General features: G+C 39.2%; 1 protein-coding gene across 2 annotated transcripts in view; it reads right to left on the reverse strand.

Moving 5' to 3' along the window:
• The window catches only part of LOC134529717 (ATP-dependent helicase brm-like), a 127,073-nt gene extending 117,387 nt beyond the window's left edge, over window positions 1-9,686 (reverse strand). The window contains exons 1-2 of one of the 2 annotated variants that reach the window (XM_063364090.1): window positions 9,558-9,686; window positions 2,042-2,277 (exon numbers count right to left, since the gene is read on the reverse strand). In XM_063364090.1, the coding sequence (XP_063220160.1) occupies window positions 2,042-2,263 (222 nt within the window). In that variant the 5' untranslated portion in view covers window positions 2,264-2,277; window positions 9,558-9,686. Of the gene's footprint in view, window positions 1-2,041; window positions 2,281-9,557 lie in introns of both variants that reach the window. The other variant, XM_063364089.1, reaches the window with a different exon arrangement.
• Window positions 9,687-13,907: the final 4,221 nt, after the last annotated feature.

A 13,907-nucleotide genomic window follows, 5' to 3' on the forward strand; every position in this document is an offset into this window, starting at 1 on the left:
TTTTCCACCTTGAAATACAAATTTTTCCCGGGGCAGGACCCCCAGACCCCCCGCTACAAAAAAGGGGATCGATGATTCTTTATAAAAAGGTATATTGCCACCCCCCCCCCCCTTTTCCCTTTTGTAAATTTAGTTGCTGCGCCCCTGATTATAACATTGCCAATACCTAGGTTCAAAAAAGGACCCCATTATAGCATAGCCTATACCTAGTTTCAGTGTGGGACCCAGTTATAACATTGTAAATACCTATTTCAGGAGGGCACTATGTCATTCAACAGCTGATTCCTTGTTTTAGAAGGGACCTGGGGATTACATAGCTGATACCTACTTTCAGAGTGGGTCCCTGTAATAAAAAAGATAAATAACTATTTGTAGAAGATGACCCTGTTATTACACAGTTCACACCTAGTTTCAGATGGTCTACTTTCAGTGTGGGATCCTTTAATAAGAAAACATTTATAAAAATTTTAGAAGGTGACACTGTGATAACATAGCTGATACCTATTTTTAAAAATGGACAATGCATGAAAATGCTGATTCTAATTTTTAGAAAGGACCCTGGTATTTCATAGCTGATAATTAGCTTAAGAAGGGGACCCTGTTAATACATAGCTGACACCTAGTTTCACAGTAGGTACCTGTTATTACATAGCCAATTCGTAGTTTCAGAGAGGGAACCTGTTATATCATGACAGATACCTAATTTCGGAGTGGGACGCTGTTAAAACAAAGCCAATAGTTAATTTTAAATGGTGACCCTGTTGTTATAATGATTCATAGTTTCAAAACGGGATTCAGTTATTACTTAGCCAATACCTAGTTTCAAAGAGAGATCCTGATGTAACACAGCTGATTTTCAGAAAACTACCTTGTATAACAAAGCCAATAACTATTTTTTAAAAGTTGACCCTGTTATTAAATAGCCAATTCCTAGTTTCAGAAGAGGACATGGTTATAACACATCTGATACGTAGTTTTAAAAGAGGACCTTTTAATCACATAGCCAATAACTAGTTTCAGAAAGGGTTGGTGTGATAACATAGATGATACCTAGTTTCACAGTGTGATCCTGCTACAACACAGCTGATACCTACTTTTAGAGAGGAACCCTGTTACAACATACCTACTTTTAGAGAGGAACCCTGTTACAACATAGCCCATACCTACTTTTAGAGAGGAACCCTGTTACAACATAGCCCATACCTACTTTTAGAGAGGAACCCTGTTACAACATAGCCCATACCTACTTTTAGAGAGGAACCCTGTTACAACATAGCCCATACCTACTTTTAGAGAGGAACCCTGTTACAACATAGCCCAGACCTACTTTTAGAGAGGAACCCTGCTACAAAATAGCCCATACCTACTTTTAGACAGGAACCTGTTACAACATAGCCCATACCTACTTTTAGAGAGGAACCCTGTTACAACATAGCCCATACCTAGTTTAAAAAGGGGACATTATTTAATAGCCCATACCTAGTTTCAGACAGGGTCACGTTTATTACATGCTAATAACTAAATTCAAAAGGGGACCCTGTTATTGCATAGCTAATAGGCTATCTAGTTTTTGATAGGGTCCTTTTTAAAACATACTCCATACCTATTTGAAGAATGGTACCATTTTAAAACATAGCTGATACCTAAATTTAAAAGGGGACCCTGTTATTACATAGCTGATACCTAAATTAAAAGGGGACCCTGTTATAACATAGCAGATACCTAGTTTCAGTTTGCAGCCATTATAACATAAGGGCACCTACTTTCAGAGTGGGACCCTGTAACATTACAGTTAAGTAGTTACCAAGGGGTACCATGTTATTACATCACTGATACCAATTTCAAAAAGGAGACCCTGTCATTACATAGCTAAAACATAGTTTCAGAATGGTAATCTGTTATCACGTAGCCTATACCTAGTTTAAAAAAGGACCTATTATTACATATTTGATAGGTACCTGGTTTCAGAAGGTTAACTACTAATACATACCCAGCCAATGCCTGGTTTCAGAGTGAGACCCTGTTATAGCAGTGCTCTCACCTGGAACAAAGCTGTGTTGTTGGAGGGCTGGTAACCAAAGTGAGCAGGCGACTGCCTTCCCGGGCTGGCGGCCGGCGCGGGAGACTTCATGTCGCGTGGAGAGCAAGCCATCAGCAGGTCCGGCTGGCTTGACCCCGCCACGGGCAAGGGCGAGTGGGGAAGATGGGCAGGCGTCATGGCTGGCGTGTCTGGCCGCACTGCCAGGCCATGCAACGGCTCCATGCTGCGAGCCTCGCCTGCTGTGCACACCGATCCTTCCATCAGCATGCCTTCAGCACTTACCAAGCAATACAACAGAATACTGTACACGCACTGTTTCCTCTTACATAGCTGCACTTTGCTACAAGCATTGTGCGTAACATCACTGTGCATAATTGGAATTCCCTTCACTACAATGTTCTTAAAATTAAAGTTTACTCAAGCTGTACAATAAAACTGCATTAGGCCTGATTTTGTTTCGCATAACTTTATTTAACCAAATTGCATTTTACTTAACCATTTTCCTAAAATAGAATATTTGTTTATTGGCCTAGCTAGCTGCTTTTTTCCTATCTCCATTTTGCCTAACTTTGTTGAGCCTAACTCTATTTTTGCTTCGAAAAATTTGCTTTATTTACTCAAGAAATATTGTGCTATTTATCATGTAATTTCATACTGTTAGAATCCCTTCTCATAAGTTATGGTGGTATTGCCTTACAAGTGATAAGAGTGTAAGAAACTAACTGAGAAATTTATGTTTTTTAGTTTCTCTTCTTGTTGTTGAGTTCATAAAATTTATATACATACACACATATATACACATATATTGGCCATTTCATGCAAAAGTGTAATTCAATCAATTTTTTTTAATTTTATCACACACCATTTTTCCTTAAACCTATATTAATTTTTAAAAAAATTAGTATAATTTTTTTAACTGACAAAATACAAGCTTTAGCTGTTCGAAAGTCAGCAATTCAATGCATTGCCCAGTTTAAAAAAAAAATGCTATTGGCAACACTGTTTACTTGTGGTTCGACAGCTGCAGCCTGCATCTCATATTATCATCTCGTATGTGTTTTTGGGCAGCTAAATACTGAAAAATTAGATTAAAATGTAAGTATTCTCATTACAGTTTTCTACTGTAAATAGACACATGTGGTCAGTCCCACCACTAACCAAAAAACATCTGAAAATACTAGTAAAGATTAAAAAACATACGAAGAAATGAAAAACTGTTACAAGTATGGTATTATCAGAATTATTAACCTATTATTATGGTATTTATAAAAGTTTATAATGTGATTCAATTTATTAAGTGTTTCCTTTATATTTCATTTTGATTATCTAGATTTTTAGTAGGTCTAAATACTTGATTTTTCCTTTAAACAATTATCACAAAAAAAATTTACACTGAAAATTTGTAGTCGTACTGAATCACAAATTGAATCAACATAAGACAGAATAGAGGGAAAATTATGTCCTTATCAGTCAAAACTGTTTCAACAATTATTTAATATAGAAAATGGTTGAATTGTTAAACGCTTCTTTTTGGTAAAATTATGTTCTTCCAGTATAATTGAAAATAAAATTTACTGTTATATATCAAATAATATTAAGAGCTGTGATTAAAATGTTGGTTGTATCCTGGAGTCAAATGTCCCACCAGTCACAATGGAATAGCCTATACATCTGATCTTCTATGCTTTTTTTTTGTTTTAAATTCATGAAAATAAAGTTTTATTTTATTACTATCACAGCAAGGAAAATTTTTTTTAACACATTGCTTACAAATTAAAAACTATTTCTGATAAATACATGTTCAATTGAGTAAGCAACGTTCAGAACACGCCGTGGTGCTTCGGTCTTCACCTCTCCTCCCCACTATTCCCCTCCACCACCACTTACATAGTTTCCCCTCTATTTCTTCCCCTACCACTTCTCCCCTGATTTTGGCAAAATCTCTTAACTCTGATATTTTGGTACATAAGGCGAGGAGTATAAGCCCTTTTTGCAGACTACTCTGTGAAGAAGCAGTGGAGAGAGACTTTGATGGACTTTGATGGATTATAACAGTGGTTGAAATAAAATAATAAGAACAAGACAAGGGTATTCAGGTTTTCATATAAGAAAACAGTATAAATAAGATGGTCTACAGCAGAGAGAAGAACATATGGGAGAAACGAAAAGCTAAAAATATCTAGGGATAGTGTTCCAATGAAATGTGGTGTGAGTGGAGTGGAGAACAGGCAGGTCCGGATATGCTGAACAGCATAGTGAAGGGAGGTAGTGTACTGCAGGACAACCACCATGGTACTCCCCATGCTGGAGTATGCTGAGGTAGTGCGGGATTCATACCCAGCGGTGCTTGAAAAATTACTTGGAGTGCAGAGAAGAATAGTAGCTAGGTGCGTGAAGGAGAAATGGAGAATAGCAAAATTATGAAAAAGGAAGCATAAAACTAGCAACCACAGCTAAAAATCTATCAGCTGATTGATTACGTTAGTTAAGTTACAATTACTTTACAATAATGTAGACCGTTGGTTCGGTTATGTTAGCAACATTTATAATACTTAAAAATATTGTGGACGGTATTGTGTGACTGGCTTCATTGAAAATACTGTAAATTCACTACTTGAGGTATCACAACACCCTCCATGATAATGATTGGAACACCTGAAATAAAATATAATAAATCATTTTAAAATTTTTCTTGTAATTTTTGCAGAAAAGTTGTTCTCCTTCCGAATTAAGTACAGAGTTTGAACTTGCGGAGATTGGAGCCTTTTTCTCCACATAGAATAGCTGACACAGAAGTATTTTATCCAATTTATATTTATTTCATAGTGAAACTGATAATTTTACATGTTCTTGTAAGTGCGAAACAATAAGTTATTAAATAGGTTTTTTTTGGTAAGGTTAAACTGGCGAGGGTTCTGTTATATTTTTATACAGGATCTAAGTCAATTTTTATGTTAGATTAATCAATTTCTGAGTTTGATATAAATAATACGTCAGGGTTCCCACCAACTTGTTTCAGTAAATTTCCCTGAGTTTTCCCTGTCCTATAATATATTTTCCCTGTGCTAAATTAAAAAAAAATAATGCAATAAACTAATCACAATAAGAACAATTTTACATAATATACAGGCATACCTATGCTAACATAAGGGTATTATCAGCTATTTTATTACCTGCTAAATTGCTGTGAACATTTAGAGATAGATACATAGGCCTAATGTTATACCACTTCTGCTGCATAGGAAAAAAATGTTTAGGTATCTTGCATATTCAATGTACATTCACAAAATATTACAAATATGTACGTACTGGTTATTCTTTAAGCCCATTACATATTTTTCTTAATTTACATACATTCACAAAATATTACAAATATGTACGTACTGGTTATTCTTTAAGCCCATTACATATTTTTCTTAATTTTTTTAATTTTCATCTCTAAATGCTCTTTTTGTTTCTCTAATTCCAGTTTTTTATTTAGCAGCTCTTGAATTCCTACAGTATTGCGTTTTCTTTCTTTCTTACAATATCTGTCCAACTTCTTGTCCTTTTCTTCATTTTGAAAATTTTGCTCCAGGGCACCTTTGTACCTTGAAACTGCTCCTCTGGAATATTTTATCATTTCCTGATATACTTGAATACAATTTTCACCACCAGCATTACTAACTCCATCCCAAACTCGTCGCAGGCCAATCAAAGATTCCTCATGGAGATTTTCAACAAGCATCTCCTTATTGATGGAGAATCCAGATTCCACAAAAGCATTACCATGTGAGAGAATTAATATAATTTTCACTGCAAGCCATATATCTTTAAACTGTTCTTCTCCACTCAACATATCTGCAAAAAAAGTGTCCAATCTGTTATTGTGTACATGAAATGATGCAAGTTTGTCAGAATTGATATTAGTAACAAATTTGGTAAACTGAACACTAGCTCTATCAGATTGAAGAGCAGTTAGGTGCTTGGCAGACATAAGAATTTGCAAACATGTATCCATGCTTGTCCTACACTCTTCCTGTTTGTCCAACAATTTTCTAGGGTCCAAACAAGAAGCAGCTTTAACCATTTTGTATTTTATTGGGCTACGTTCAACAAGTTTCTTGGCAATCTGAACCATGCATGTTTTGCATTCTGTTAGGAACCTTTGTTTCTGAAGTTCTTTTACATCAACCTCACCTAACTCATGCTTTGCAGCAAATCCAATATTCAACTTTGAGAGTAGAAGTCCCAGACTTACATCGTCCAAATTAATACTAATAAGCTGAAATGCAGTTGTCTTGGCTTTCAAAATTTCTATCTTAATGAAACGTCCCAGCAACTCTCTTAGCAAGTCCCCCAATTCCTTATGCAGAAATGGTAACATTGGTTTCGATGTTTGGAACTTCTTTAAAAATGGTTTAAGTGAAGAAGCCATTGTCAGGAAAAAAAACTCAGCTTAGCTAGCAACAAAGGATCCCTCAAACAATCCTTCACTTTCTCAACAAAATATGTAGCAGGTAATTTACTGGTCTTAAAAAAATTTTTCAAGTGAGGAAAAATTTGTATTGCTCTCTCACACACTGGGACATTTTCCAACCACCGACAATCACAAAATTTGATCGGAAGAACACTGCAACTTGTAACTTGTCTGAAGTCTGATCGTCGAGCAGGTGAGTCTTTGAACACAGAATATATGGCCCTTAAAAATTGAACAACATCCCACCCGGTCTTTCTAAAACCCATTTGAAAGGCACCATGAACAACATGGAGACCACAAGATCCCAGGTCTAATATATCTGGATCTTCTTCGCACACCTTAGTTTTTGCATTCAATTTTTTCATGAACAACCAATTGACATTCGGCCCATCCACGGATACTTGTATATTTTTGGATAGTTCCACATCCTATAGTCCCTGTTGAAACCCTTCTAAGAGATCATCAACTGTAGAATGGCCTAAAAATGAAGAATTCCAGTACCTGGTCATTACTTGATTTTTGTTGACGTCCCATATACGTACAGCTATGTCCATTTGTTGTACCTTTGATACCCTATTGAAGGATTCATCAAAGCATGCAACAATGTATTTTGTGGATCTGATTTCATCCGTAAGTTTGTGGAAAAAATATGGGGCAAGTAACTAAGTATGCAGTCTTGGTACTACTAAGCTACATTTCTTGTGCAATGGAACTATATGGAAACATTTTAGCAAACAAATTGCTTATTCCTTGTTGGCTATTAAAACTGTCTTTTTTCATAACAACATGTAATGCCCACAATATTTCTGCCTTTCTGACATCACTGTCTCCCTGAAAATATATTTTATTTACCATGCCTGAAGATGCCTCTTTGAGAGCACTGAATGATGATGATGATGATGATGATGATGATGATGATGATGATGATCCAGTTAACAATGAACAGGATGCTGGTGTGCTGGATGCTAATTCAGAATTTGGTACTGTGGAAACTCTTGAAATAATTGATCCCTTCGTTTCTTGGTGATTTAAAGGCTTTGTTAAGTATGCTGACATAGATGCAGAAATACTGCTCGGAGTAACCAACTGTATGTGAAATTTCCCTTCTTGATGGCTCTTCACAGACTGCCTACCCATACTACTCAAAGAAAATACCTTTTTACACAAAGTACACTTTGCACTATTGTCATCAACCTCAACACGACGTAGCCACTTTTTCCAGTCAGGAAACAGTGATCCATCTAGCCAAGCAGGATTGAATTTAGACATTGTGAATGTCACACAATTATCCACTCAGACTATCAAGAATAGGCCAAGGCCTAATGTAGAGTAGCAAAACACATTCGATACTGAATCGCTTAGTCTCACAAGTTTCACCGTGATTTCATTGCACAATTAAGGAAACTGTGCTAGCACACACCCATGAACGTAACCTATATCTCTAATGAGAAAATAATAAGAGGACCACCGTTGATTTCTTCTGGGGAAAAAAACACTTCTCACAATTGACTAAAAAATTTCAAATATATTTAACTGCTTCTGTAGAACTCTTGACTCAGAATAACACAATGTTTAACTATTTTAGCGGTGTTTTGTTGTGTTTGATAGGCAAAAATCTCGTCATGAAACCATAATACTACCAACAACACAAATTACAGTGATACAAAAACACCACTACAGCTGCAGCACTTTTGAAAAAATACATCTAAATAAATGAAAATATGTTCACTAAACAATCTTCAAAAAGTTTCCAGCATACTGGATACTTAAAAGTTATGACACAAACGGCCAAACGTATACGAACTATGGTGCCGCCATTTTCTACAACTGGCTTGGCGCAGCTCGGCACGGTCCGGGGCCGCCTAGCATGAAATTCGGCATGTCACAGCTGTATGGTGAACCAAATTTTCCCGGACTCGTGGCTTATCTACTACTTTGATTTACATGTACGACCCGCACCCCAACTTTCCGATTTTGTTTTTAAGAAAAAATGTGCTTGTGATACATGTATGTAAATATATATACACACACTGTGATTGCCGCACAACAAATTTCCCTGAGTTTTCCCTATCGTTGAGAACCCTGTACATGAAATTCCAATATTTCAAGAACTTCACATGTAATTAACAGTTTCAATGTTAAATTTCAAGTAAGGTGGGCACCGTCATGCGCAAATATCTAATGTACTTGCAAATAGCTTCCCTCAATAATGACAAGGGCCTTAAAATCAGAACCTGTCCCATGGCAACAGGTACCAAGCGATTTTAATAAGATACTTGGTGCACTTCCAGTCAACAATGACCGTTTATGTTCCAGCTGAATCCTAGGATGATGGTAGTGGAGAATGGCTTTGAAGTCAGAAAAATTGTGTGGTTTAGCAAGTTAACAATTAAAAAAAACATTTATGGAAAATTATTACGTTTGCAGTAATCTCCTTGTTAAAGCAAATTTAGTAATTTTCGATTTATTTTAATGGTCTTGCACACTAGTGAGTTTCTCAGATTCCAGAAGAAATTTCAAAAAGTTGTTGTCCCGCTAAATAGAAGAACGTGAGAGGTGCTATTTAAAAAAACCATATCGTAATTTTTCTTTTGCAAAAAAGCAGCTAAACTAGGAGATTACCCCACCTATGTATCATACGCAATGACCTACCTACTGCTACTATTGGACAACTTCAGGCTCATCATCAAGCTCTGCTTTGGCATATTCTATATTATAAGGGCAACCTACGTTGGCAACATATTAGTTATCATTCATTTAATGTTTTTGGTAGTATTAATAATGTTAACGTCGGTGAATTATTCTCCAAGGACACGGCTACAACCAAGAAGCCAAGCAAGTATTAACAAACTAATTTTTTTAATTTTTCATTGAAAATTGACCAACTGAATGATTTTACAATTTCACAAATACCTCAGGCATTTTCACCAAGCCTAAGCTTATCACTTCCCACAAAAACGTAATATTTCGAAACTCCTAATTTTGTTGGCTGTATTTAAACTCCATGTTATTCATATTTATTTCAAAAATTAGCAATATAATAAATTTTTCTCTCACTTTATCACCACGATGTTAACGTAGAATCTTCCATAAACAGCACGTGTTCCACTGTACCCAAAACTAATGACGTTTCAACAAAACAAACAACGAAAACTACAACACCAAAGACGTCATTGCAAAAAAAAACATTAAAGCAAACTTTCACCAAAGACGTATACCATAAAGAGCTTACTCGTCTTTTATTATGAAAACATGATCTCAATCAGCTGATAAAAGGATTTTTTTGCAAAAATTGGCCATAACACTCAACGAAGTGGCCGGTTATTGTTCTCGATATTTTGTAATTGCTGTATATACGGAATATTTTAAATCTCCTTTAAATAAATTAATATGTTGACTAATGAATGTGCAGTTGAAATTTTGATAAAACGCATGTAAAGTGTATGGAAATTACATTATTTAAGTCGGCGAATGGATTGTTGATATTTTGCAGCCAACTTTAAATTTTATTAGTGTAATGTAGGCTGGGTATGGTTATATTAATTTATTTAATTTATTTAATTTATTTATATTAATTTATTTAAAAAGGGAAGCTGTGTTCATTTTACGGATCAGGTTGTGATACTATATTAATTTTAAATGACTTGAAACAGTTCAGTGTAATGAACTGTCTACTACTTAGTGATATTTAACACTTTGACATCAACCCAAGTGACTCCCCGGCTCCTTCAGGCCGTTATGCCTCGTTGGCGCCCTCTCTTGCATTACCAGTGCAGTGATAGTGCTTACGATCATGGACGCACCCGCGTGCGCCCTTGACCACCCACATATTTTGTATCATGTTGTGTATTGTAATGTGTCATTCATTTGTATTTGTATTTGTATTTTTATGTATGTAATGTTATTTCAATGCTTGTGTAACATGTAGAACCACAACCTGGCCCGCCGCGAGTCGCGTTTCTCCCACACCGGCCTGTTTCCCCTTCCCCTCCTCCGCGACCCGTGCATAGCGGCGCACGGGCGGGCGGGGAGTCAGTTGCTGTCTGGCTGCCGCGCGGGGCAGACTTGCTTCGCTCCGCTTCGCGAGCACACATTACAGAGTCCGGGTCGCAGCATGGATGAAATGTCCATCACTCGACATGGTCTTCCAGGCTGTGACAGGCATTCCAGTAATAAATCTCGTCAACAAGATCGCGTCTTCATTATTTTGTAATTCGGGAGTCTGGGTCGCGGCAAGGGAGAACGTTCGTCCTGCAACGTGTCGGCCAGGCTGCGATAGGGCTTCGGCGAAATAAACCCGCTCGTGGAAACGGACATTAAGTGCTTTTCCGTACTACCTCCACCAGAACTTCCAACCCCTACCATAACCCCTCCCAGTCGTACGCTTTCCGGTCCCGACCACGTTGGCCTGAACTCCACTATCTCTACGACTGGAGCTACGCGGGCAATTCGGGCGAGTTTCAGGACAATTTGCGACAGGGACCTAGGGACCTTAGGACGAGGGGACGTCAACTTTGTAATTTCAGCAAAAGTATACCTATTAGAACTAGACAAAAAATATATTTTTGTGTAAATTTTTGGGTAGATTAATGGTGCAAAAAGTAAAATTTTTGGCACTGTGAGTTATTTAAGGCCCTGTATTAATATCTAATTTGCATTTCCAAAATCTACCATTATTTTGTGTAAAAAAATCTACGACTCGGTGACAGACCAGCCTACTGTATCACATCCTGTAATTTTATTTGAATATACTGACGTCGTCCGACCGAAGGCCACCCTAAAGCCCGACCTGCAACCGCCAGTATTCAACCCCGCTAACGGAACGCGCCCCTAGCCATGGCCCACCCGAGTCAGGCGAGCCACCAGCAACCAAGGTAGAACCCGGCCCCCTAAAAAACAGACCGAAATTACAGCCGACCACGTTGTAAAAACAAACACAGAATATTAAACAATATTATGTATACATTAAAAATGATTAACGAAAGTGCGACGTAAGAGTGCCCGGGCACTCACGTGTGTAAATACGTCAAGACGTGTGTGAGTGTCCCCCTGGCGGCCTTCTGCCTAAATTAGTCAATTAACCCCGGTGACATAATTATTAACCCCTTGTGTTGTGTTATTACCCCCACCAGAGCAGTCCGGCAAGAGACGAACAGTCGCTGGTGTGACGTAAAATTTAAATGAAATAATTCCTAAACATTCTAACTTCAATTTGTAGAAGGGACGAGTGATCCTGATTAAGCTTTAATAATTAATGTAAGAATTTAACGCCCTTAAATTCTATTATTAACATGTCACATTAGAAACTAACGTAATGAGGTCAACCCTGGCGCAAGGGCGACCGAGCCTCGGCCGGGCGCCATGACATGACGCCAGTACAGCGTGACTCGTAGACCGGGGCGGACGCACGTCCCACAGAGAGATAACATCCATTGTCTGCATTGAACTCACTTCTGGTAATTATAGTCACTTCTTCGAAACACCTTTTTAATTACCTCTCCGTGCGTACCCGGTCCAATTTTCGGTCCAGGACTTAATCCGGCCGCATAACTTTTAAAACCCCCTGCACCACACTTGGTCTGCGGGGTAGTTTCAGCATACGGCACGGGCCGCCTCCCGAAGAACAGAACTTAAATTAAAACCAGTCGCTCCGGCGCTGACCCCAACCCGTAAGGGAACTTTGAGCGAATTTAGCTGCGGTCCGCGCTCCACTACAGTGGACGCGAACACCGCCTCGAGACGTTGTTATACATGATTGGCCGCCTCTAATCACCCTCACCCCTCTTTTGAGTAACCAGGCTCAGAGACACCTAGTGTCACGCTAATACGTAATAATTAGTAACTTTGTGCGACGCCTTGAATCTAGAACGTTTTCTTTTGTGAACTTGTGCGACGCGTCCCCCCGTAACATTCAATAAACTTGTGCAACGCACGTTCGCATAACTTTCCTTGTGAACTTGTGCCACGTCTTATTACGTAACTTTCAAACTATCCTTGGGAATTGTGTAATTTCTGTATTGTGTGACGTCACCCTCTGTACGACATGGCGTGTAATCAACGGTATTACACCTAAACCACAGTCGCCTGAATAAATGACGCACGTCATTTGTTGCATTACTTCAGCGTATGATTAATTAACCATACGACTCCCAACCACTGCCAAGTAGGGATTTCCTCATAACCCACGCAACATCGCCGATGGTCCTAGTGGGCCACGCAGGGCAATCGACCCCACGACCCACCTATCGACTAGAAGCAGAGCTAGTCTGGCGCCCACCCGGACACATTACATTCACAACAGCCATTCCCGCTAGGAGCCGCACCGGGACTCGAGCCCGAGACCCCGGACGACGGCAATACATCACATGATATTGACGTCGACCCAAGTGTCTCCCCGGCTCCTTCAGGCTGTTATGCCTCGTCAGCACCCTCTCTTGCATTACTGGTGCAGTAGAGTGCAGTGTGGCGTAGTGTTTAGATCAGGGACGCACCCGCGTGCGCCCTACGTCTGATTAAGGACCGCTCACGGACGGCCACGTATTTGACTGTCATGTTATGTATTTTATTTTGTAATTCATAATTTGTATTTGTATTTTTATAATTAATAGTATAATGCTATCTCAGTGCTTGTGTTTTAGTTTGTAGACATGCCACCTGGCCTGCCGCGAGCTCTTGTTCTCCCGCGCTGGCCTTCTTCCCTCCTCCGCCGCCCACGCGTAGCGGCGCGCACGGGCGGGTGGAGAGCTCAGTCGCCAACCAGCTGCTGCGCGGAGCAGACTTGCGTCACTCCGCTCCGCGAGAAGTTACTCGTCACGAACACGTCACATACGGTCGAGCATCGCGATCAGCTTATCATATCACGGTTCCATCATCAGCTACCCTACAGCATCGCGTTCCATTTATTATGGTAATTAGGGAGTCAGGGTCGCAGCGTGGAAGAAACGTTCGTCTCACGACGTGGTCGGCCAGGCTGCGATAGGATTTCCATTAATAAATCTCGTCTACGGAACCGGGCAAGACGTCTTTTTCCTACTGCCTTCGTCGACATCTCCAACTTCCCCTGAACTCCTTTCCCTGTCCCACATATTCCGGTCCTGGCCACGTTAGGCCTGAACTCGCCACTCTCCGGCTGGAGCTACTCAGGCAAAAACGACTTCCACAGGGCGAGCTTCGTCGGGGACTGAGGGACATAGGGCCGATGGGACGACAATATAACGAGGTGAATAAGTTATATCTGGTTTTAAATGTAGCTAACCTAATATGTCTACTCATCCGCACTATTTTACGATATTTAAATGTAGCTAACTAAAACTAATCAACTATCCACACGATTTTTAAGTGTTTCAGAACCATAACAGAGCATCCATTTTGAACAACTCAAAGTCCCAAAGAACAACAAACTCTCTA

This window comes from Bacillus rossius, chromosome 2, assembly GCF_032445375.1.
Source record: "Bacillus rossius redtenbacheri isolate Brsri chromosome 2, Brsri_v3, whole genome shotgun sequence".
Taxonomy (NCBI): Eukaryota; Metazoa; Arthropoda; class Insecta; order Phasmatodea; family Bacillidae; genus Bacillus; species Bacillus rossius.